The 25,398-nt window shown below is 35.7% G+C and overlaps 1 protein-coding gene across 1 annotated transcript in view; it reads left to right on the forward strand.

Moving 5' to 3' along the window:
- TRDN (triadin) overlaps nucleotides 1-25,398 on the forward strand; it is a 110,589-nt gene that overhangs the window by 80,571 nt on the left and 4,620 nt on the right. Inside the window, exon 13 of the mRNA XM_018077757.1 lies at nucleotides 17,899-17,970. Coding sequence (XP_017933246.1) covers nucleotides 17,899-17,970 — 72 coding nt within the window. The remainder of the gene's footprint in view (nucleotides 1-17,898; nucleotides 17,971-25,398) is intronic.

Genomic DNA, 25,398 nt, shown 5'->3' on the forward strand with positions numbered 1-25,398 from the left:
CAAGGTAAAGGTCAGGTACGTTCAGCCTCAATTTATAGAAATCATTGAGGCAAGTGCCACCAAACATCGCTCAGGCAGTGTTTGTTGCTGTCTTTCTCAGGCAACCTACTCATTTCACCCTGTCTTTTTGTGAACTGAAGTATTACTATAATTCATTTTATTGAATGTGGGGAAAACACCCTTTAATGAACCTAATATCCAACTAGCTTGAAAATCTGGTATATTTTATCCTTTTATCAGTCTATATATTTTATGATAAACAACTTTGTCCAAACAAAGAGATCTGAGTGCAAATCAGCTGAGGAATTTAATTACAGTCAGTTTGACACTGTAATACTTTTAAAACAGGAATTATTTATATAAATCTCAATAGTGCCATTTGTGAAGGAGAAAAAAAACCACAATTTTTGTCATCGAAAATTCCTTCACACAAGTATATTGGCTTTCTGTAGGATTGTTTATGTCAAACATGCATTTCTGTCTTCTTGAGTTTATAAGACCAGTCACCCATTTATTAGACTCCTTAAGCAAAATACATGAATGTATAATCTCAATGATAGCAATTCAGTATTTATTCTTTGATAGTATTTTTGCAATATTACTATTATAAAATTTATATTAATTACTTCCTACATTAGATTATTTTAGTTTTATATTAATTTTAAGAAGGAATTTGTAGAAAAGTAGATCACTTAGGATGGCATTTTATAATCCTCAAATAATTAAAATTAAAAGTAAAACTCAGATTCTTATGTTTCATTAATTAAGTACACTTTTCAAAACATATAACTTAATACATTGTTACATAAACAACCTGTTGGAGGTTAGTTAATGCTCTTCTGTTAATTTTAACAAATGAAGCTGATATGTTCTTCACTTACGCAAAGTTTTGTCATGATACTGAAGCCTTAGCTATAAAAAATGAATGAAATATACGCAGGGAATTCATAGGAAGCCAAATAAGGAAAAATTCTTGCTAAGCTGCTTCATGCAGCGTTAGCTGGTTTTCTTGTTTCTCTAGCTCTTATTCGTCTCTGATACTGACCAATTGCATGCAGATCCTCCTAAAAATCACAATAATTTTATCAATATTAACTAACTTCTAAGACTACTATTTTACTTTTTACAAAAGAGAAGTATCTGGGGTTCTCAGCCCTTTGCAATAGATAACAGCAGAGTTTTAGCCATAAAGTAATTTTTTTTCTAAACCAGAAGTCTGTCTCATGAATATTATGACTGCAACAGTGACCAGTTGGAGTCTACTGAGACATTTATAGGTAGCCCACTTGAGGTTTACTGTATACATTATAAAAAATTGCTTTCTGAATTTATCTGTTGAGAAATGGAGCTTGAGAATTTCTTTTACTTTCTGTCTAACATGCTTGTGATATGTGAGAGTTTCTCAGAGGGACTGCTGAACCACCTTTCCTCAAAAGCATAAATTTTTTGATCTTATTCGTTGCTGGACTACTGTTTCTCGACCAAGTATGGGGAGTACTGTTGCAGAATTAAAAATCTCTCTGTCCAAATTGCTTTGAACTCCTGGCTGCCTGTAAATGAAGAATTTATATACACTTCTTCCAGGGTTAATTTCCCAAGTTTTACTTATAAAACTTAAAAACCAAAGGTGGAAAGTTTGTTTATTAAGAACTTTGGTACCTCTATTCTTCTACTGGCACTTCTGATGTCCAAGATGGCCTTTCTGATACAGAAGGCAACTGACTTATACAGTTTCGTGTAATTGATAATTTGTTTGATATTCCTGTATTTTGTTCTGAGTAGAATTTCTAACGTTTTTATTCATAGTTTTTGTTTTTTTATTGGTAGGAGAAAAGGTTCTATTTTAGTAGAAAATTTAAAATTTAATTTTGTAACTATTTTTGGCCTTAGAGAGTTTGAAATTCTCACCCACATGGATGGATTTCAGGGACACTAATTGGTCACTCTTTTAGCATGGAGCACATGATTCTCTGAGTTAACTGGGTCTACTCTATTTTATTCCTCCTGAGCGATACACCTGTTTTCCCACTCACTCCCCACTTTCCCTGCAATGTTTGCCAGCTTGCTTTATGTTAGCACATCCTGAACTACTCTGGCAGATCAAGGAGCTGTTCTGATGAAATGCTTTTTTTGGTTTGCAGCTACATAAAGTGGATTCTTGTGTGTTTCTCTTTTTGCATGCTACCTTAGCATGGGGCTGTGCATGCTGCATATTGCTGAATGAAGAGTGATAAGTATCTCTTGGGTATTTCTTCATAACATGGCACCTTTTCTTTCCACAGGCACACTCTCTACTCATGGTTTGATTTTGTTTTCATTTTAATCACTTAGAAGTTATTTTGTGTGCATAGTTTTATGGTGTTCTAGTTTCAGTTAAACCACTTGCATTTCACAGTACTCTGGACTCACTGCTGGATGATCTTCAAGTTGCCTAGTTGGCAACAAAGACAGTGGGAGAACAGATGTGATATTATTCACAGTTTAGACCTTCTAAAATCTTTGCATGGAAGTACCCAATTACTCTATGGAGCTTATACCACTACATACCTCTTTCTGATAACAGCTAGACTACAAAGGAATGTGGCCGTATCTTTTCCTTTCATCAGTTTACCCTGATATGTTTATTGTGTATTTCCATGTCAGGGAAACTGATGTAGATGATATTGCTAATCTTATACTGTTGAAAAAATATTTGCCTTGGAGAAAATCATCAGGATTTCTGGCATGTGTACATCACAAGAGTGTATCATATAGGGTAAAAGAGTCATCCCACCTTCTCATTAAAAAATCATTGAAGCCTTACCTTTTGCACATATGCTTATGAAAAAACAGAAAGGAAGAAAACCTGACAAACATGGAGAGTCAAGAAATTCAGGCAAATTGTGAGGAGTGACCATAGGGAATCTTAGAGATTACTTTGTCCCAGAAAGAAGTGGTAGACTGAATATCCTTCACATCTACAATCTTCTTCCAAGGCGTACCTCTTCTCCGTTGCCAAGAAGTATTCAGTCAAAAGAGAGGTATTATTGTTATTACAAAATGTGGTAAGAGAATTTCAAGACTGTCAGTATGATACTTGCCATATAATATAAAACAAATTGAGATACTGGTATATTAATATTGAAAGATCATGAAGTATACTGCAAAAAACCCCTAGAGCAATAAGTACCTAATTTTGAAAGTAAAAATGCCTGTGTTTGCTGTGGGTGGGCTGTAGCACTGGATTTAAATATTTGCCCTGTGTTGTTCAGATAGTAAAACACTTTAGGCTCTTGAACTATTTTTAAGTGTCACTCCTATTCGATTAAAGACTAGAATGTGTTGTGGATGTCTCAATGACAAGGTGTAACTTTTCACCTCATTACATCACATTTACATGGAAACAACTTTGATACCAGTGTACTTTCTCTGGGTATATATTTGATGCAGTGCAAATAGAAAAGAAAGAAAAATCAATTGTAATAAATAAGAAAGTAGTATGTTATCAGTTTTTTGTTTGGAGAAATTCAGCAGGAAAATTATGGGCTGAGTTATAGGCTTTAACATTTGAGAAAAAATGCCAAAGAATAGGATTTGTTTTCTATGGTGACATGCTTTCTGATGCTAACTACTCAATAGCCCTCTCCCCCTTGGTAGAAAACAAACAAGCCAGATATTTGTTTTAGTGAAATACTAAAGAAAGAGTAAGGGAGCTGTGATACTTTTCCAGTTTTATTTTCTAAATATTTACTTTTTTACTGCCTTCTGAGGGCAGTACTGTACCCCAAAATTTGAAGAGATTCATCTGGATTCATCTTCAGAGTTGACAGTTAATTGTCTGACAGTTTATCAAAAAGCAGCTCATATGATGAAACACTTATTGACACATTTTTTTTCTGCTGATGACATAAATGGAGATGATTGAATGACAGAGGAGTTTACTCTGGGAGAGTTTTGAATACTGATCAATCTGTCTGAAAGGAAAGAATTAATGAAGAGTGATTTTAAATACATGTATGAGAAGCTGAAAATTAAGTTTTAATTGTTGAAAAATGTATAACTATTTTATTAATGTTCAATTCTTGCAATAACTTTATCTGCCATTTGGAGTCTAAATATTGCTTCTTTGAATTTCTGTTCAGCTATGAGAAACAATGAGAAGATATCCACTGATCTTCATTTGAACAAGGTTCTTCTCTTTGACCCCACTCTCACCCCAAAAACTGTCTCTTTGGTCAAACTCTGGAATGACATTGATCTCTCAATTGGAATGTTATCAGCATATAATCCTGACACCATCCCACAGAAGCAAAATAGCTATCCATTATTACCTGCTTATGTCATCCTACTGTGAACCAGAGCCATATGCTGGCACACAAAGCTGCATCTGTCAACACTCTTGTGGCACTTTATTGTAACTTTGCCAAAAAAATTTCAAATGACTGACTCTCTCAGAAGCAGCTACAAAGGGAATGTGTGGTATTTTGCTTCTGTAGAGAGGAATGGATCTCTTTCTTCGATAGTTCACTGTAAGGCACTCCGAGGAGGCAAAATTATGGGATACCAGAGAAAGTCTAAAACTTTACTGGTGTGAGTCTAAATCTTTGATTTTAATGGAAATAAACCAATTTAATCTGTGAAGGCAGAGAGACTAGAGTAACAGTTTTTCTCACACTTGCTTTATATTTTATTACTACTATTTAATATTATAACAATTTCATATAGTTCAGTAAACAAGTTTAAAAATCAAGAATAATTTCAATGGAGGATCATCAAAAGACTCAACTATAGTTTTGAAAAGTAAGCTATTTAGAAATAAGAGCAAAAGTTAAATACCAAAAAAACCCCTAAACTGCTAATAGTAAACAAACTGAGTTTCATATTTAAAAGGTCATAATAAATTTAAGAAGTGACCTTGTAAAATATGTATTACATTTAGTGACTCATTGTCATAACTGATTTCCAGTTATAGTTATTACAACAAATAGTGATGATATGTCAAGTAGGTTAAAAAATGGAAGCATTCTACAGGCAGCCCAAAGCAGCCTCAAAGTAACAGGCATTGCTTCTTGTGGGGGAATTTAACTCCCCAGATATCTACTGGAGAAATAACACAGCAAAGCACAAACAGTCCAGGAAGTTCCTGGGAAGCAATGATGACAGCCTTCTGTCATCAGTGGAGGATCTCACAAGGCATGGTGGTGCTGCTCAACCTCACACTAACAAACAGAGAGGGTCTTGTTGGAGATGTGAAGGTAGGGGGCTGTCTTGGCTGTGGTAACCATGAGATTATGGAGTTCAGCATCAGGCAAGGACAAAGCAGGGCAACGAGTAAGACTGTAACCATGGATTTCAGGTAAACTAACTTTAGACTTTTTAGGGTTCTTCTTGAAAGAACCCCAGGGGAGCAGGTCCTTCAGTGAAGAGGGGTTGTCATGGCTATTGGCACTTCTTGATCTTTAACTCGCAGTAGTTATTACAGGGGTCCAAGAGAGATGGTTGATATTCAAGGATTACTTCCTCCATGCTCAAGAATGATGCATCTTGATGAGAAGAAATCAGGCAAAGGGGGCCAGAGATTTGCATGGATGAACAAGGACATCCCATCATTTCTCAAGAATAAGCAGGAGATAGAAACAGGGTGAAACTACTTGGAATGAATATATAGAAGTTGTCAGAGTAAGTAGAAATGAGCCAAGGCCTTCCTGGAATTAAATCTGGCCAATGATGTCAAGGACAACAAGAATAGCTTCTTCAAATACATTAATAACAAAAGGAAAACTAAAAAAAGTGTGGGCCTATTACTAAATGGAGAGGGGACTCTGGTAGCAGAGGATGCAGAGAAAGCAGAGTTACTGAACGCCTCCTTTGCATCGGACTTCACTGACAAGACCAGCCCCCAATAGTCTATGACCAGGAGACCTGGGTAAAGGAATGTTGTAAGGAAGATTGATCAAGGAGGATTGGATTAGAGAACACCACCTAGGCAAACTTGACATCCACAAATCCATGGGCCCTGACAGGATGGATCCATGAGTGTTGATCCATGAGGCTCCCTGCAATCATCTTGGAAAGGCTGTGGTGATCAGGAGGGTGTCTGAGGACTGAAAGAAAGTAAATGTCACCCCAGTCTTTGAAAAGGGCAAGAAGGAGGACCAAGGGAACTACAGGCCATTCAGCCTAACCTCAGTCCCTGGAAAGGTGATAGCGCTCCTCATTTGCAGGCCATCTCTATCCACATGAATGACAAGAAGGTAATTGGGAGTAGTCAGCATATATTCACTAAAGGTAAATCGTACTTGACCAACTCGATTGCCTTCTACAATGAAACAACTACCTGGGGGGATGAGGGAAGAGCACTGGTTATTGTCTACCTCGACTTTAGCGAGGCTTTTGACACTGTCTCTCACAACATCCTCATAGGCAAAGTCAGAAGCTGTGAACTGGATGAGTGGGCAGTGAGGTGGATTGAGAACTGGCTGAATGGCAGATCCCAGAGGGTCATAATCAGTGGCATCAGGTCTAGTTGGAGGCCTGTCATTAGTGCTGTCCCCCCAGAGTCAATACTGGGTCCAATATTGTTTAACTTGTTCATCAGTTACTTGGATGAAGGGGCAGAGGCCTCCTCAGGAAGTTTGCTGATGACACAAGGCTGGTGGTAGGAATGTCTGATACCCCAGAGTGCTGTGCAGCCCTTCAGAAGGACCTCAAAAGGCTGGAGAGATGGGCAGAGAAGAATTTCTGAAATTCAGCAAGGGAAAATGCAGAGCCCTGCATCTATGGAATAATAACCCCATGCACCAGTACATGCTGGGGACTGACCTACTAGAAAGTAGCTCTGTGGAGAAGGACCTGGAGGTCCTTGTGGACAACAAGCTGTCCATGAGACAGCAGTGTGTCCTTGTGGCCATGAAGGCCAATGGGATCATGGGGTGCATTAGGAAGAGCATTGCCAGTAAGTCAAGAGAGGTGATACTAACCCTCCACTCAGCCCTGATGAGGCATCTGGAGTGCTGTGTCCAGTTCTGGGCTCTTCAGTACAAGAGAGACGTGGAACTCTAGGAGCAGGTCCGGCAGAGGGCAACGAAGATGATTAAGGGACTGAAGTATCTTTCTTACAAGGAAAAGCTGAGGGAGCTGGGCCTGTTCAGCCTCAGGAAGAGATGGCTGAGAGGGGACCTCATTAATGTATATGAGCATCTGAAGGGATGGAGTCAAGAAGATGGATCCAGGCTCTTCGTGGCGGTGCCAAGCAATAGGACAATTGCAATGAGCAGAAACTGATGCATAGGAATAAGGGGAAGAACTTTACTGTGCAAGTGACTGAGCACTGGAACAGATTGCCCAGAGAGGTTGTGGAGTTTCCCTCACTGGAGACATTCAAGAACCATCTGGATGCAATCCTGTGCTGTGTTCATCCTATGCTGTAGGATGAACCTCCTTGAGCAGGGAAGGTGGATCAGATGACCCACTGTGGACCCTTCCAAGCTTATCCATTCTGTTATTCTGTGATTCTAGAGCTACACAACCATTCTTCAGTATTCAATATCATTGTCAGAAGTTAATTTAATATGAAAAATACTCACAGAAAATTATTTAAGCCAAAAATAGTTTTATACATATTTGTAAGGCATAGTTGGCAAGGTAACATTTCAGAAATCTAGAAAAACATAAGTTTCAAATGTCAGCCTATAAGAACATATGTTTCTTCCTTAGATCTTGGATGGCTTCAAGTATGAGGAAAAACACAATTTGCAAAAGAAAGACCCTCCTCCTCAAGCCTTGATTTTTTAGCTTTTAAAAACCTATATATGCAATAGAACCCAGACAATGATTATGTATGTTTCAGATTTTGTTGACAGTATTTCTATTTGGAACACCCATAGGATTAGTTATTTAAGGGGATGGAATATAACTGTTGATAGATCTGAGATTGCATTATAAGCAATGTCAGTAGAAAAGACAACCACTAAAATTAGCTACATATAGCTCTGCCAAACCTCAGCTGACTGAGTTCAAAATTTGCTATGACAGATTATTCTTCCAGTAAAGATGCTTATTTTGGACAAAATACTTCAGCCATTTCCAACATACAGAAAGATAATTTGTGTTGGTCATTTAAAATTTGTCTCTTTTAATCCTTCCCTGTCAAATATTCTAAGTGCTCCTAAACTAGCTAAAAGGGAGATTCACTAAAAGGTTCAACTTTCTTGTTGCACAGGTTGGAACAGATACTCAGCAAAATTGATAGTCTATTCAAAAAGACCTTAGGATTTTCTACATGGGTCTGATTACAAGTACCTCTAAGTTCTGTTATTTTCTAATTTTGGAGACCAAAACTGACCTGTAGAAATATTTTAGTGTTGTAACATTGAGCACTACAGAATCTATATTTTAAATACTAATCAACCTAATAGTCCCTGAAGACCCTAACCAATTGCTTAGTCTTCTTACACAATGAATGGGAAATTATAGAGTTACTTAGGTCAAACCAGCCAGCCAACTACATCTTAAATGCCAACCATTTCAGTAAAATAGGAATATTTCATGGGTTAGAAGCAAACACTTGTCTTTGATGAGACATGATAACCCACAATCTTCTCCTTCAGTTAGTTGTGTAAGCCCAGGTTATATAACTCTAAAATATATTTATTTCAAAAATTATAAATGAGCTAATGAATCCATTACCTTTAAAATATACTTCTGAAAATTCTTAGGGAAGTTAACCACCATAACAAGTAGTCTCTCTCAACTTTAATTAAAAGGAAAATAGCTGAGATGCATATAATGTGTCTTTAAACACCTCCTGATGCTGAATACACTGAAACGTCATGAAGGAGGAAAAATGCATCCAGTTTTCACCTGAAATTTTCATTAACAAGGAAGAACCTATAGCTCCACTGTGGGACTGAGAGAAGTTACTCTTCTGATCCAAATATAGATTCTCTGCTGGAAAATGATGACACCGAGTTTTAACACTGATGGATGGTTCCAGGTCACCATATCACGTAGATAAGAAGACCATACAAAGAATCTACAAATGCTTTGATAAGATACATTCCATCATAAGGCATTTCCATCTTAGCAATAATTCCTCACCTCTTCTGCTCTGAGAACATGCAATGCAGTAGACAGAAGAGTGTTCAGACATGGCCTAAGCAACACGTGCTCTCCCTCCCTTGTTGATGTCCTCCTCCTTCTGCATCTTATCTGCAGCCACTGTGACAGTAAGCTGTGGCAGATCCATTCTTTTCACCATTCTCTCTTCAGGTGAATCTTTCTTTTGATGTCCACTTTCTTTCTGTGGACAGAAACACATGTAATGTATGACATATACCTAGAGTGAGTCAAGAGTAATTTATTTTTATTTCATCAGGAAATGCTGTTCTTCCCTCTGGTACTTCACTTTCCTTCCTATTGTTTCACTTTGTCCTTCAATACACTCAGTATTATCTGACAAAGTAAAGAACATATAGAGTTCAAAAAGTGTTCAACGCCTACACACGTTAAATCTAAACAACACTTTTATAATTTTTTTTGTTTTGTTTTTTTTTATTTTGTTTGTTTTTTTCTGTTAAGCTTAACAACAAAATCCTATGTCTATGTGAGATTCATTCATATAATTGCTAGGGGGTTGGGGAGCACTGTGTTACCAGACAGCATTTAGAGTGTGAAATTTAGAGTCCTGTAATATTTTGGTGGCACATAGTGTCGTCTTTATGTAGAACTGCTAAATAAGATGTTTGCAATTCATTGGACCTCACTTAGATACCCAAAAGTTAATTACCAAACTTTAACCTTTAGCTGTCTTTATAGCCAATAGTTATGAAATGGAGGCCTCCAGAAGAAAATTTCATCCTAAAAAAGATGCCTTAAGATAAAAAAGATGCCTTAAGATAAAAAAGATGAATCGCCCTTTGAAGGTAGCAATTTCTCTCTGTTGACTATAAATGGATCCCTTGGGTGATTTAACTGTCTGAAAGTTAACTTTTAGATGTCTAGTAGTGAAAGAGCCTACATATATTCAAGAAGCATGCTGAAAATATGCAAACAAGGATTTTGCTCAAATGAAGACTTGAAATTATGAGTTTTCTGTAAGATTTCAAAGGATATTATCAGGAGCAGCTGTTAATCAAGAAAACAGTGGTGACACTTAAAAATATGAATAGCAATTGCTATAGCATTTTGGGTGTGAGAAAAAGGGAGGAGAAGAACTATAGAGGGAAATACTTTCTTCAAAAAATATGGAAGGTATTCCCTGTCCAAATGAATCAAACAAAGAAACTAAGTGATTTTAACATCAGAAAAAAAGCTCAGTCTTTACAGATTTCACTTTCATAGAATTCAAGATTGGGAATTTTTAGTTGCTGTATGCATGTAACATTAATTTTTTTTTTTTAAATTTCTGTTACGTCCATTTATAGGTGTAATGGAAAGGCATGGTAAGTTCAGTAATTTTCTCAAAAATCATAGAGGAGGCCTTGAACACAAGGTTTAGAACCAATGACAGTGAATCCCAGGACTCTGTTCTAAAAATAATACCTATATATATAAAATATATATTTAAAAAATAGAGGGTCTTTCCTGTGAAAATTAAAGGGAATGAAGAATCAGAAGTCACTAAAGCAAGATTGGTTTAAAGTAATCATTATCTCAAGTATTGCAGTTTTTTGTTCCAGTATTTCTCATAATTACAGCCATGGCACTTATAGAAGAAAGAGAATGTTCACTGAGTTTCTTAATTGCACAGAGCCTAACCTTCAGAGGTGTGAGATACGAACCTAATACTTAGTTCTCATTGATTTCAGTGGGAGTGAGGAACAGGAGTTAGGAGCCAACACCTCTGTACCTTTGGGACCAACTCCTGATAATTGATCTAATAAAACCTCTCCATTCTTTTCCCTCTAACTTTAAATTGAAATTATCATTGAAATCAGTAGTACTGAAAAATGGTTATGGATTCACTGTCTTAGGTGATTGTCATTAACTTCTTGTTTCTCTCATTCAGGCAAAAAGATAAAGATATGAAAAACTTTGTGAGTTGTGGTCAGAGATATTTGGGTTCAGTTTGACTTCCAGTGATTTCTATATTAAACATATTCACTATCTACAAATATCTATAGTTATGAGAAATTATTATAGTGATTTTATCTATCCTAGGCTGTCTTTGTTTTGCAAAACCTCGTATATGCACTCTTTCTCAAAGACAACACAAAGTTTTAGCATTCTTGCAGTAGTTACTTTCAGCTTTTCTGACTTTAGCACTTAATGTTTCTTAGATGTAGTTGGAATAAGGACAGTTGAAATGATGCTATGTACAGATAAACCAAATACAAATAACTTATAAATTACTGAGTAGTGATCCCATGGCATAGTCAGTGTTTATTACTTTTCGTCATAACAGCTTATCAGTCCCCTCCATTCTGCTGCAAGTATTTAGTTACAGTGTTTTCTTTTCTCTGTTTTAATTATTTTCCCTCGGATACTTCACATTGTGAAAAAATGCATCTATACTAACTCCTTATATTCATGTTAATTATGCTAGAGGTCACTGTATATGATACCAATTTATTAAAGGCTATTTGGGGAGAGAAAGGCTGAATACGGCTTTCCATTTTATAATCTGCTTTTACAGTCCTTTCACACTCAAGTATGCAGCAATAGCTATAATAGCCCATCATTTCCACACAGTAACCCATCATTTTCACTGTCCTACTACTTAGTTCTTTGGGATCCCTCTTTCGATATTTCTAAACATAAATGTAGGATTATTTTTATCTGCTAAATGCCCATGATAAATAATGGCAAGAAGTAAAGGCAATTGAATTTTCAGTTTTTTCAATTCAATTTTATTTTAATGTCAGAAAAGGCTGTGTGAGTTCTTACTTAATGGCAAAATTGCTAATACTTAACTTTTAACTCCTAAAAGACTTCAGTCTTTTGAACACAAAAGCTAGAACAGCTTTCACGAGGCATGGACTGAAGTAAAGAGGGATTTTGTTGTAAAAATCTCAGTAAAATAGTTCTCAACAGATATATAATTTTAACTGGATTTAACTGTGCAGATCTGCCATGCAGCTAAAATATATTGCATACATTTCTAGACCCATAGTACTGGCTGTAGGTTAAAAGAGAAAAAAACCAAAACACCTATAACTTTACCCATGCCTCTCTTGCCTGCCTCATCTGTACACTTGCTCACACTTGCATTGTGTGAGATATAAACCCACAGGAAAAGAAAAAGATATATCAAACAAGTTCCCAGCTGTGACTTTAATTGGATTTGGTGGCTGAGCGAAAACGGAGCAACTAACTGATGTTCACATAACCTCCAGGAATCTGCAACAATGAATCTCACACCTGTTCAATTACCAAATCAAGTATTTTCTGTTCACAAACATCACTAAACCACGGCAGGAATTTGGAAATAGATGGTTTTAAGGTCCCCTCCAACCCTAACCTTTCTATAATTCATTCAAAAATAAATACCTATATGTATTTGCGTATACATGTGTATGCATATGTACACATATGCCCATGCATGCACATATACATACTATATATTATGTAGGTATAACTGCATGTAAATATATAAAAGAATGCTTCATCAAAAACAAAGGATGAACTCAAATCTCTTTGTATTAAGAATAGAAGACCATCAGGTTGCTGCTACTTTTTGTTTGGTGCCTTGAGAAGCAAAATTTAATCCCTCCACCTACTCCATTGAAAACAGCATTTACATTTATATTATCAGTCTGCATCCATCCTTCCTACACCTTCACTTTTAACCTACTGGTCCTTGCTTTCAACTTAATAGATCAATGGCCTCCCAATGCTGTAAGGTTATTTATAAATGCCTCGTTTTGTTGTCTGCGTGTTGAGGGAATATCTCTCAATAATATGCTTTACTCATAAGTTAGGATCTACGAAGAGTTCCAAAATTGTCTGTGGTATTTTTAATGGACTTAAATGCATAGATACAGTGGAACATAGATGGATAGATAGATTCGGCATTATCCATGTAATTTTCCCTTTTCTTCTTTTCTTTTGCATCATAAAGGTAACTGGTTGATAGTCAGTGTGCACCATAATATGACAATTTAAAGGATTTCATTGGTACTGGTAATCACTGCACCACTGTAACAGAGTCTTTTCTTAGGTAACATCAACCTTATCCAAAATCAGAGTTTCACTTTATGTTGAGCAATTATCCATTTAATAAGACCCAGATCCTGAGTGCAAATGAAAAACTGAAATGTATCTTGGCTTCCACGATATACTTTCTTAAAAGCCTCATTTTATTATCCATTAATTTCATCTGCCACTGCCAAAAATTCAGTTCCAGATAGGTCATTAACACACTGTTTAAACTATTTTTTCCATTTGATATAATTTTGTTATCACTTTTAAGACTTGTGGGCTACATCTAGATTAGTAAATCAAACTCAATTCAACTGTTCCCTGAATGCGATTTCTTCTGTCATAGAGTGATCCGCATCCAGTACACTTCCTCAAGGTCGAAATGGGTTGGTTGTCTCCTGGCTGTCTATTGGGAGTGGTCCCTGGCCCTTGTTAACTCCTAAATTGAACCAATTAATTGTTTGAGACATTGCTGCTTAGCACAAGTCAAAGTTGTCAGGGACTATTCAAAAAAATGTTGCAGGATATGTATGTCTGAATTCCAGAGCCCAGTAATGTTCTCAGGCACCATTTAATTACTAGTGTGCATAAAACCATTACGTCACAATATGTTCCTTAGGAAAGAATGCCTGTACGGGTGTCAGCATTTCAGCTCATTCTTTCCTGAAAATGAGTATTTGCATTGTTCAGTACAGTTGCACAATCTCACCTCTTGATCCACAGCTGTTCTTTCTTAATGAAAAATGGTTTGCTCATAGTTTTTCATGCACATGTACTAAGCAGAGAAACCCTTCCTCAGCACTATGACAGTCTAATGTCTGGAGAGTAACGACTGATAGCAAGAGAGAGACTCACTTTTAACTTCTAGCATCTTGCATGTCAGTACTGGAAGCCTGGAAAAAATGTTTGGCCTTCATGAAGTTTTCAGTCCTCTAAAAGCATATTTGGCAGTCTTACCTCATTCCGTTGATCCATATCTTATTCCAAGATTCATGAAACATTTGATTTGAATTTACTTTTTGTAACAAACGACTCTGCAAAGAGCACATTTATTTTATTTCAATTATTTTTACTATCATTAGAGAATGACATCACATCTGAGCAGAATGAGATTTATCTGAAGACATTTTGCTGCCGCGGAGAAACACGGTAACAAAGTGTTGGTGCTGTTGGACTGTAGGATTCCTGTTGTTCAAATAAATGCTATATAGGTATGAGGAAGTGAACAGTCATAAGAGTGGTATTTCCACATGTTACATTCTGGGGTGGCATTATTTCTCTCTATATCCAATTGGAATATTCATCTGTCTACAATGTGTTTAGTTGTTTGATAATAATAATTTTAGAAATATTTTATTTTATCTCGATCTTTTGAATTAGAAAGATATAGTTTGACACAATTTATTAAGGTTGCTGCTGACAAATAGAACTCAAAAGATCAGGGAAGAAAGAAAACTCATATAATTTGCTGTTGTCATAAAAATTCAATTTATCCACAATGTCTGGACATGATATTTTTGATACATGTAGAAAGACACTTCCTAGATTGAGAAAATTAAGGTAATTAAATTTTGTCTTGTATTCCTTACCATGCAATAAAAAATCTAAAATATTAATAAACCAAGTCAGAATTAATTTATTCAAGACATCTCAAGTGATTTAGTAAACACCAATGACAGAAGTTTCTCAGAGCTTGAGGTCTGTAGCTTATTTTCAGTTAAGTATTCATGTTACCATCTAGTGTTTTAAACCTTCTACTCATCCTTGCAGCATATTTCTTGCCTTTCAGGCAGTGGAAGAAGCTACTCATGTGTTAATGTGACACTTTTTCTTCTGATGAGAACATTCCCATGAGATTAAAACCAAAACATTTCACTATTTCAGTTGTCATCTGATGTAATTTGTTGTTAGAGAACTGTTTGCAATATCATGTATGAAAGAGATATCTGTAGCAAAAATGTATGGAAAGATTATGCATGGAAATGTTGTGGAACTGTATGGACAGATTAGGCATAGAAACGTGTGCCCATTTTTGTGTTTGCAATTACGTCTTTTTGAGCAAACAAACCCTAATAAAAGTTTAAAAAAAAATAAAAAAAGCAAGTTAAATGAACCTTTTCATCTTATCTCATAGTAGAAAAGTAAAGTCTACATTTGAAATGAGAAGCAAATAACTATTCAGTGCTCTGCTGCATTTTTAAAGCAGTCAGATAAATGTATGTCCAATAATAATAACAGTAATCTGGATAATGACTTCTCACGATTCATGGACTAATCTGGTTGTCCACTGGGAGCATTAAAAACATCCTGCCTTCCTCTCATTTACATCATGGATATGTGTCCAACTGGCCACTGCTGGAGTCAAGATAGCAGACACCATTAATCCTAATGGTCTGATCTGCTGAAGCCAATTCTTCAGTTCTATTTGTGAGCCATCTGTACTACAGAAAACCACTTGTGCTTTATAACTTAAAGAGGAGAGAAAAAGGGAAAGAAAAGAAATTTGACTTAGGTTATCTCCTTTAACATATTTCATCAAAAGAATGAATAAAATATTTATTCAGCTACTGTCCTTTGCAATCCCATCAAAGTGAATATAGAGACATTTAATAAGACATGGAGACATTAAAGAAGCCTTTTATCAGAGTGGATAGGAACCTGCTCAGAACAAACATTTTGGCCTAAGGGAAAGTTTTTGATGTGTGAAGCTTAAGCTTTTCGTGCTTAAAACACTCTCATATTGGATCATGTGGTCAATTTGCATGAAATAAATTATTTTCTTAGAACTTGCAAAACTATAAAATAAAACTTGACAAGTCATTAGCAATAAGTGGTACCATACTGGCAGTATATTCACACTGGTGCAATCATTAGAAAACTGCTGCTACAGTAAAGAACAAGAAGATAATGGAGCCAGCCTACAGTTTGACCTAGAGGTGTTAGATCATTGCCTCACACTGTAGATAGTACACAGCAGTCCAAATCATTGATTATCCTTCTTCATTACTCATCCACTCAACATTCTGAGCCACTGCTCTTTATCATCTTTCACACAAAACAATTAGTCCAACTTATAAAAATGATCAGTTTTCCTACCTGGGGGTAGGTGATCTAGTTTAGGAGGAAAAAAAGTGATCTTTAGTCTGATCAAACCTAGCAGAAAGAATATGATTATCCACTCTTTATTAATTTTTATCTTGGTTTGTTTTTTTTTTGTTTTCATTCTGAAATAGAAATTCGGTTGATGAAGTTCCTGTATTTCGACAAATGTTATGAATATAATTTTTCTATTCTGGTTGGTAACAAAAGTGTTCGGTGGTTCATTAGTTGAGTTTGCAACTTCAAGATTTTTTTTTAAGACATAAAGTGTTTGCAAAATCATAGCTAAATACCTGGATTCCTAAAGTTTGCCTAACATTCATTTTAAGGCTATAGTTATTCTATTATGAGATTGGTAAATGTCCACTTCTCATTATTGCCAAGACAGGAATTATGTGTAAAACCTGATTTTTACTATTTGTTGCAAAGCACCTTCAAGCATTGATTTTACCAATGTGTTAACATTTTCTCAGTAGCTCAGGCACGAGTCAAGTCTGAGCAGCTCTGTACGTGATATTTTATACAAATTACTGGATGAACTAAACCACATGCCTGCAATTGTACATATGCTGATGAGATGCAATAGCATTAAGACCATGATGCTCAAATCCCATTGCTGTCTCCAAGATGATGTTTTTCTCATGCATTCCCCCATGAGTACACATACCTTTGTAAAATGAGAGGGGTAAGTAAGATGCTGCAGTTTCCAAGGTCCATTAAGATCTTAATTTCTCTTCTGAGAAATCAAGCATGAGGCATGACTTTGAGCTTCTGATGTGGAGTTGGAGCTGAGATTTAACAGCCTGATTGCATGTGGACTCTGGTGCAGTGAATGTATGCTGGTACATAAGGCTGAATCAATATCATATTTAACTATGTAATTTTATTTCTCATGTCACAAAAAAAATGTACTTTCCAAATGACAATGACATGATAGCTACTGAGAATAAATGTCAGAGAAAGGAATTAAAAGGAAATGAGACTGAAAACATGTTAGAGACTAGAAAATAAGCGTAAGTAATAAGAGTAGGCTAAATTGGCTTGAGAATCTTTGGAGAAATGAAGTGAAAAATATTTTGTTATAAAGCATGATATCTGCACGTAGGCTGAGACAGTACAGAAAGTCCCAGCTGAACAGTCTGAGAGAGTAGAGGTGTTTCAACCAGCAGCTGGAATCAGGACCTCAGTGTTTACAATGCATGACGTGGTTGGTATTGCCTAATTAAGAATAACCCTTAAGGATGAGAAACGTCATCATTTTTACTGGTGTTTCAAGGAGTTCATAATAAGTAGACTTTAGGGAACTGCTGAAGATCATTTGTTTGACAGAAGAAAATAAGCCTTTACTGTAGAAGAGGCATCATGAATATGTAACCTTATTATCAAAGTATTATAGTTCAGTTTTGAGTCTAATGAAGAAAAATAAAACTGTAAGTATTTCAGCATATGCTTGAGTCACCTAGACTTCATTGATTCCAAATGTGTCTCTTAAAAATAAATTACTCTGTTTGTTGAGAAATACATTTCCTTCCTAAGGTGTCAGAAAGATAATAGCTTTTATGCACAGTGTAATATTTTAAACATGAACAATTTTGAAGGGAGTTCAGTCTCCCAGTGAAACTGCTTAGCCTGTTAGTGAATACATTTTCTACGCTTCTTAACCCATATACTTGTGTGCAGGACATAAGGAATTTGTACCACCTCGTCTTCTTCTAGAACACAGTCCAAGAAAGAAACCAGCAGCTGTTGACGGTAAGTTTGAGTTTTTCTACTTTTTCTTCTTCTCATTAACTTGACTATCTGTCCTAATGGATTTTTTTTATTATTATTTTTGTTTTTTGTAAGTATAACCTATATTACAAAGCTGATCTAATAATTAGGGTTGGGACAGGAATGACACACTGAAATATGCACAACACCTAAGTGTTCCTTATGGTAGTAGCCATCCACAGATGGCTTCGGGGATTTCCTGAGTGAAACAGATTACAGAATTGAGGCCTAATATGTAAAATGCTTTGAATGGTGTTCAGCCATGAATTGTTATCTAACTATAAACATAATCAACATTATCCTCTTAATATACTTTGGATTACTCTTTCAACTATTGTTATTCAGTAGCGTTTCTGTGCATTATCTGCAATAATGAACATAATATTTCTGGCTCTGCATTTATCAACCCTATTTCTATTGTTAAAACCAGTAAAAGACAAATACAAAGTCAGATCTTACCTTCAAAAGATTAAAACATAATCCCTGCCATTGAATTATATTGTTTATAGTCTAACCATAACAGTAAAGTGGTTGAAATACGCATTTTAATTTTAAAATGGACTACATCCAGTGACTTAGAACTACTACTGCAATATACATTCTTGGTCTTTATACCATACACTTTAGTAATACAAATTTAATAACACGATTCTTATCACGTAATTATATAGAAGTTTTCATATGATACTTCAGAGTAATTCAGTCACACCGCAGCACTTGTTAATCTCATAGAGGTCTTAGTTCTACATTATCCAGAAATCAATTGTAGTCTAAGAGAAAAACAGATGGGATGGCAGCAGAATAAGTAACAAGAGCTACAAGATTTAACTGCATTTGGAAACAGAAAATGAGACTTAGATTTTGGCAGGACCTGTGACTAAAACAGATATGTTAATTAAATATTTCTGTGATGTGATTGTGACCAGAACATTTGGACAAAAATAGTTATGTGGCTTATTATCTCTTTCCCCAAAATCTCGTTACCTCAAATGAATATTTCTTTTTAAATATGTTGTTTAAAGAGTGTAAAATTGCAGTTATTGTGACACAATGTAGTTTATAAATAGATTTGCAGTCCTGTTTATTTTAGGAAAATGCCTGATCCCTGCTTATCAGCAGAAAGAAGTCCTGCAATGTTAAACACTGTTATCCACCAATTAACCGTAATGGAAAAAAGACATAATAGAACAAGACTGCCACATTTGCTGAGTGATAAACTTCTGCTTTAAATATAACTGTTATACAAGATGAACTAGCATTAAATTAACATTAGGGTCTTGATTTTGAAAATCATGAGGAGCATGCAATTACTGCAATTGCACTTAGAAATTACTATTTATGACCAGTTATACATTTGTGTGTTTCATTAGCTCGTTTATGTGTGCAATTGAGGTAATTGGGAATGTAAATTAGATACCAGTTTGGCAAACAAATTGGGGGGGGGCAGATGATCTGCTCAGAACCATAAAACTGAATTTCCTTTAAAGCTCAAGACTGGTCACTGAGATACAATACTGCTCATGCAAGAGTTTTAAAGGAAATTAAGAAGGCAGAAATACTTGTAAAATGCTACTGTGAAAAACTGTTATATTGTGCTATTCTGTGTTTTCCGTATATGAGAAAATATGTCAGACTGCCTTTAGAAACCCTAAACCCTGAAGTTTTGTTTCAGCCCTGAGGAAAAAAAAAAAAAGTAATTTATGGGAATATTTGGCACAAGGTCAGAAGGGAAAAAGAGGACTAGGTAGCGAAATATAAATCTCTGAAATAGCTAAAGAGACATCTGCATGTGACTTCTTAGTGCTTACATACCTTTATGACTGGTACATCACTAAATATCCCTGATCAGGAGAAGGGGCAGATTGAACCATAGATCCTTCTTATCAAAAATATAATTGAAGATAGTATATTAAGTTCGCAGAAAAGGGAATAAGTAGAAGCATTTATTAATTGAGAAATGCACTTTTTATAATATGAAAGACTGGCCCAGCCTCTGACGGAAGAAACCAGCTCCAAAAAAAATGGTAAAATGTTAGGAAGTAACGGAATGGTTAACCCACAGGAAATTTATGAAACCAATCTATTTACACCCTGGGCTTTCCAACTCAGTGATAGTCAGACACTATATACATAATCATGCCACAGGTGAAGGATCATACTCTTTTTCTAGAACGACATGTTTTCACTTTTACTCTGTTTTGCCACTGCTTTCTTACCTAACCTTGGACCACTCTTGTTTTCTGATGAGGTGAAAAGAGTGGTAGCATATGTGCCAGATATCTCCAGAATTTTTAGATTTTTTTGATACCTTCAAATAGAAAGTTTTTCCTGGATACTATCCTATGCCCTATAGATACTATGTTCTGCTGAATTCTTGACATCTTAGAAAAAGAGCATATTGTTATTATGTACTAAAACTCAAACTTTCTCTCCTTGCCATTACCATTTGCTCTTCCTTCACCTCCACAGTAAATTTTTTGGAAAAGGGGTAATTACGTAAGACAATCCCAGTTTGTATACTATATTCTAGTAGTATTCAATAAATGGCATTAAAGTGTGTATGTGAGTTGAAATTTTCAGCTATCTCCTGGTCAAAACGCAAAATGCTTTGTATTCATCCAGTCAGAAAGAAAAAGAACAGATCATTGCTCTCCTATTTCATGGTTCTTTGGCTCTTTTGAAAGATCTTATCGTCAAAGTTCAATGAAGAGTTTGAAGTTTCAGGTTACCAACAGAAGAGAATAATGAAATGAAACAAAAGATCCTGTAACAATAAACAAGAGAAACAGGAAAAGGAAATTTGTGAAGAGAAAGGCATTGATACCTACCTTCTACCTAGGTTTCAAGCTTGGAAACCTTGTTTGGTAAACTGTGAAGTGAAATAACTTCTAAATTCTTTATCTTATCTTCTTCTGGAGCTTTCACAAGGACTTGGGAACAGTGCTCTCAGCTTACCTGACACTCTGATGCTGCCATCTAGGGAGGATACTGGTGTTGCCTGTAATTTGAACAGATCAGTTCTCCATGGCTCCCTGAACTTTAATATGTTTCTCCTTCCTTGACTGTACTCTTCTCCACCTCTTTTAACTCTAGATTTCTTGTGTTTTGCTATTCACTGGCATCCTAAAACTGCTTTGCAGTGTATACTGATCCTCTGTGATTCTCTCTTTCAGGTCTTGACTTTTTCACTCAGCTCACATAGCTTTTAGCTTCCTCCATTCCCCGTTCACCTAAAAAGGACTCTCCTTTCTGATAGTCCTCTCATGTGAAGCTCTCTGACATGGCAGGGTAATCTCTCAGGAAGATGCTGTAGTTAGACAAGAAATGTCAAAACTAAGCTCAGAGGCTCAGGTAGTTATCCATAAGGTTTCATGTTAATTGCCCCAGAATAGCATGTCTTTGCCTTCTCACAAGATCACAGCACTTTTGTGAGAAGCCTTTATCAAAATGTTTCTCCTGGTGGAAGGAATCTTAATGAATATTACATATGATCTCAAATAGACTTTGCTTTGTACCACTTTGAAGAGCCCTGTATCATGAAAAACCTCGGAATGGCATTGTATCTGAGTACGATTTTCCAGGTTGTATTGTCCTAGAACTCTGTGCTTGTATCTTGGAGTAGGATAGCATTGATCATGGAAGAGTCATCAACATAACCATTCTGATTTGTTAATGCATTGTGACAGGCTCTGACATATCCCCCTTCTTTGACTGAAGTATACCGGCTGTTCCTTGCCATCTTGCTGGTATTTGTGATATTAAATGACGAAAAAAAAAAAAAGAAAAAAATTAAAGTTTCTGTAGCATCTTCAGGGAACCTATGAGGAAAAGATATTTTTTCTAGGTCACTGTTTGAATCCTCTAATGACAAATTTTGCAGAATGCAATAAAGTGAATTGCTGTGAAATATGTTTAACTTCCTCCAAAACTCTTGTGGAGGCTGAATTGGCAACTACATCTATGTTTAGTGCTGTATAGAATGTACACTATCTGACTATCTTAAGAACTTCTAGTCTATACCTCTGTTCATGAATATAATATTACAGGATATAGCCAAGAATATTTAAATTACTAAAGTCAATACCAATTTTGACAAAGCTTCCTTGATGTATAGAAGTGTATAAATCTTGTACAAATCAATCTGCTTCTGTACAGTCTGTCGATGTCTGCCTTCTCTTCTGTACAAAGATTATTCTATAAAAAACTCGTTTTTTTCTTTTGTACTATAAAATCAATTACCCTAAAAAAAATCCTTCCAGTGAAAGACAGTGATTCAAGATACAACCAAAACCTTTCCAAAAAACACAATTTGAAAAAATTCTTCCCGTTTGAAGTATTCTTAATAATACTGACATGAGTTGTGGATAAAAATCCATTTTAATCCAAGAGAGAATAAAAATTTTAAAAAAAGAGAAAAATAGTGCTATGAGAAATAGCACAATACAATAGGCTAGGTTTTAATCTAGGTTATTAGATGGAACAGTTTGGTTAGCTTTAACACATTATATGTAGCATAACAAGGTTTTTTGAGAAACATGGGCCTTAAATCTCCATGAGTCTGTACTGAAGACAGTAAAACCTTTGAAATAATATGAACAAGGTTTCAAAGTGAGTTATTTAATGATTTAGATTAGACATATAAGCAGTACATTCTAATGATTTAGCTGAGATGAAAAAAACCCTAAATTGTCATGGTTTTAAAAAGCCCTTGACATTTTCCTTAATGACATGAGGCTCTTCTGTACTACTTTTATTCTAGCATAAAATACAAAAAGTTAAACAGACATTAGAAAAAAACTTACTCAAATGTAGAAAGATATTTATGAAGATATGTCTATTTTGATTAGACATATTATTTTGTTTTCTCATCATTAATATTAATAATAATAATACAATTTACAATATTAGATTATCCATTTTAAATATTCACCAAAATCTACCCAAGAAAATAAAAACAATTAGCTCTGAAGATTATTTTAACTTTTTCAAGTGCTTTTTAAATGTTACAGAAAAGCAATAATATTTTGAATATGTTGTACCTGCAAATGGAAAATACTTACTTGGTTGAGATTCTCTGGGCTTTCAAAAGCAGAAATTCCATTTTTCTTTGGAAAGGAAAGGGAAACTCTTGCAGAAGAGGTCCTGCATAACCTCATCATCCCATTAATAAAGCTCAGACATTCTTGCTCAAAAGCATGCCTCCTAAAAAGTGACAACAATATCCTTCCCAGCACTGGTAACACAATTGGTGCTGCTGTTGATTCATGTTGCCTAGTAAGAATGTTAGTCATAAGGATGGAGAAGGCTAACTCTGCTACCTTAGCTCTGTTGGTTTGGTTCTCTCTAGTGAAGGTTGTACCACAAGTCAGTGTTCCCCTGGGAATTTAATTCTCTGTCAAATCATATTTGCATCATGTTTGCCATTGACCACTGTCCAGTGGATTTCCTATTGCTGGTCTTGTCTTGTAAATTGGCCTGGCCTCTCTTTTTTCTCTTGGCATGCATGCTCTGGCTTCATTGCACTGGTATTTTTATCCCTTTGCTCCCCACTGTGTTTTTTAGTGAGGGCAACATATGGCTTCATGCTATTAGCAAACAGTTCTGATGCTTAATTCAACAGAGCCATGAAAAAGGAGCCTATAATCACTACAGGAAGAAATGAGAAACATTTATGTAGGTCACATGAAAACATTAGGAATTTCAAGCACGGTACCGCTATTACATAGATTTTGCAGACCTCAAAAATATCTCCATAAGCAATCTTCACAGCTGCCAAATAGTGTTTCAGATTGGGATTTGAAAACAGTAAAGCAGTTTCAAAAAGCAAAGTCAAGCTGGAGAAATTGCCTAGGATTTCTGCTATATCTCCAATTATCCATGTGCCTCAATAATCTCTCACTTGCTCGATATGAGAACAAATTGTATTTCATTCCTCTGCTGAAAAAAAAAAGGTGCCACTTAAACAGAGCTTTGCAAAAAAATGCACTTCATTTTGGCCTGAGCATTCACCTGTAAGTTAGAGAGAACATATGAGTGTGTATGTGTGTGTGCACGTGTATGTGATGGTGTGTTAAAAGAAGCAATTCTAAGAACTTTAATATTATTTAGGTTTCTTTGATCTTTCTTGACCTTTCTGTAGTTTGGCTGAATCTAGAGAGAATTATTTCTCATAGAGAAAATAACTGGACCAACAAGGACACAGAAAGGGATTTTTTTCAAAGAGACCGCTGAGGTAAATTTTTAATTGAAATTTAGACTTAATCTTAAAACTATGAGTTTCTATGACACCCTAAACTAAGCAGAAATATTTCCTTGCATTGTTTTTCCATTCCTCCAGAAGTTTTGTAACCCTTAGGGGGCCTTATTTTGTGAATGTGTTAAGTTGTTTAGAATCGAAAGTGCAACTGACCAGTCATTGTCAGCCTCCACTCTAAGCAAAACACAAAGGGGAAAGAAATATCATCAAAAACTGAAACACAACTAGTTATTTTAATATTTAAAAGGTATCCAAATTCCACTCAAATCAACAGCAAAACTTTCATTGAGTTCAGCAGGAAAAGTATTGCAGTCACCAGTAAAACAAAGAACAACTGTAATTCCCTCAAAATTAATAAGGAATGGTCTTTTAAAATTATGCCAGTGACATCTTGAGATGTACAGAGCTGTTTGGAGAAAAACAGAATTAAGTTACTGTGTTCAGTCTGAATTATGGTTTCTCAGGAAAAGCTAAGTAAATGTTTGTTTTGTTCTGGTTTGTATGTAAGTGAGTACACACATAACTTTGCTGCTCTTTAGTTCTACCAGGATGAGAATCAGTAGGCAAGAAAAGCTGTTGTAGTATTTCACAAAATCAGGCAATAGCTAAAGTCTCTCACAAGAGTTTTCCTCCTGAGATTTCCTGGCAACAGGGTTTTAGATAAATGCAGATAAGCCCTATATAAGTATCTGAACTTAAGAAAGCTTTGGTGAACCAAAACATCTCCAGACTTCTGGCATTCAGTCCCACTAGTCAGTGTTTGCTGTATGCACGCCTCTCCACAAGAAGGAATCTGTGGCTGTATTTTGCTGCCCTCCTTACCTCGGTTTCTGAGAGGAGATGAGATGAGCTGACAATTCCTTTGAGTCAGTCTTTCCATAAACACACGAACCATCAGGAGCAATTCCGAGAAGAAATTTTCAGAGCACCTTCTTCTTCCAGTTCCTGTGCAGCATTCCCATGACACTATGCCCAGTAACTCATGAGCATCTCTAAATTTAGATTCCACTCATTGCTGGCACAGTAGCAGACCAGTCTCACAAGGCCTGTTTTCAAGTACTGCATTGTTAACATGCTTCTGTTATCTCCTCTCCCACTGTTGTTCAAGAATTAGTTGCTGTTCAATGAGAACAACACAAAGACATTGTCAAAGA

The sequence above is a fragment of the Manacus vitellinus genome, unplaced genomic scaffold, assembly GCF_001715985.3.
Source record: "Manacus vitellinus isolate BGI_N305 unplaced genomic scaffold, ASM171598v3 scaffold_4_pilon, whole genome shotgun sequence".
NCBI lineage: Eukaryota > Metazoa > Chordata > Aves > Passeriformes > Pipridae > Manacus > Manacus vitellinus.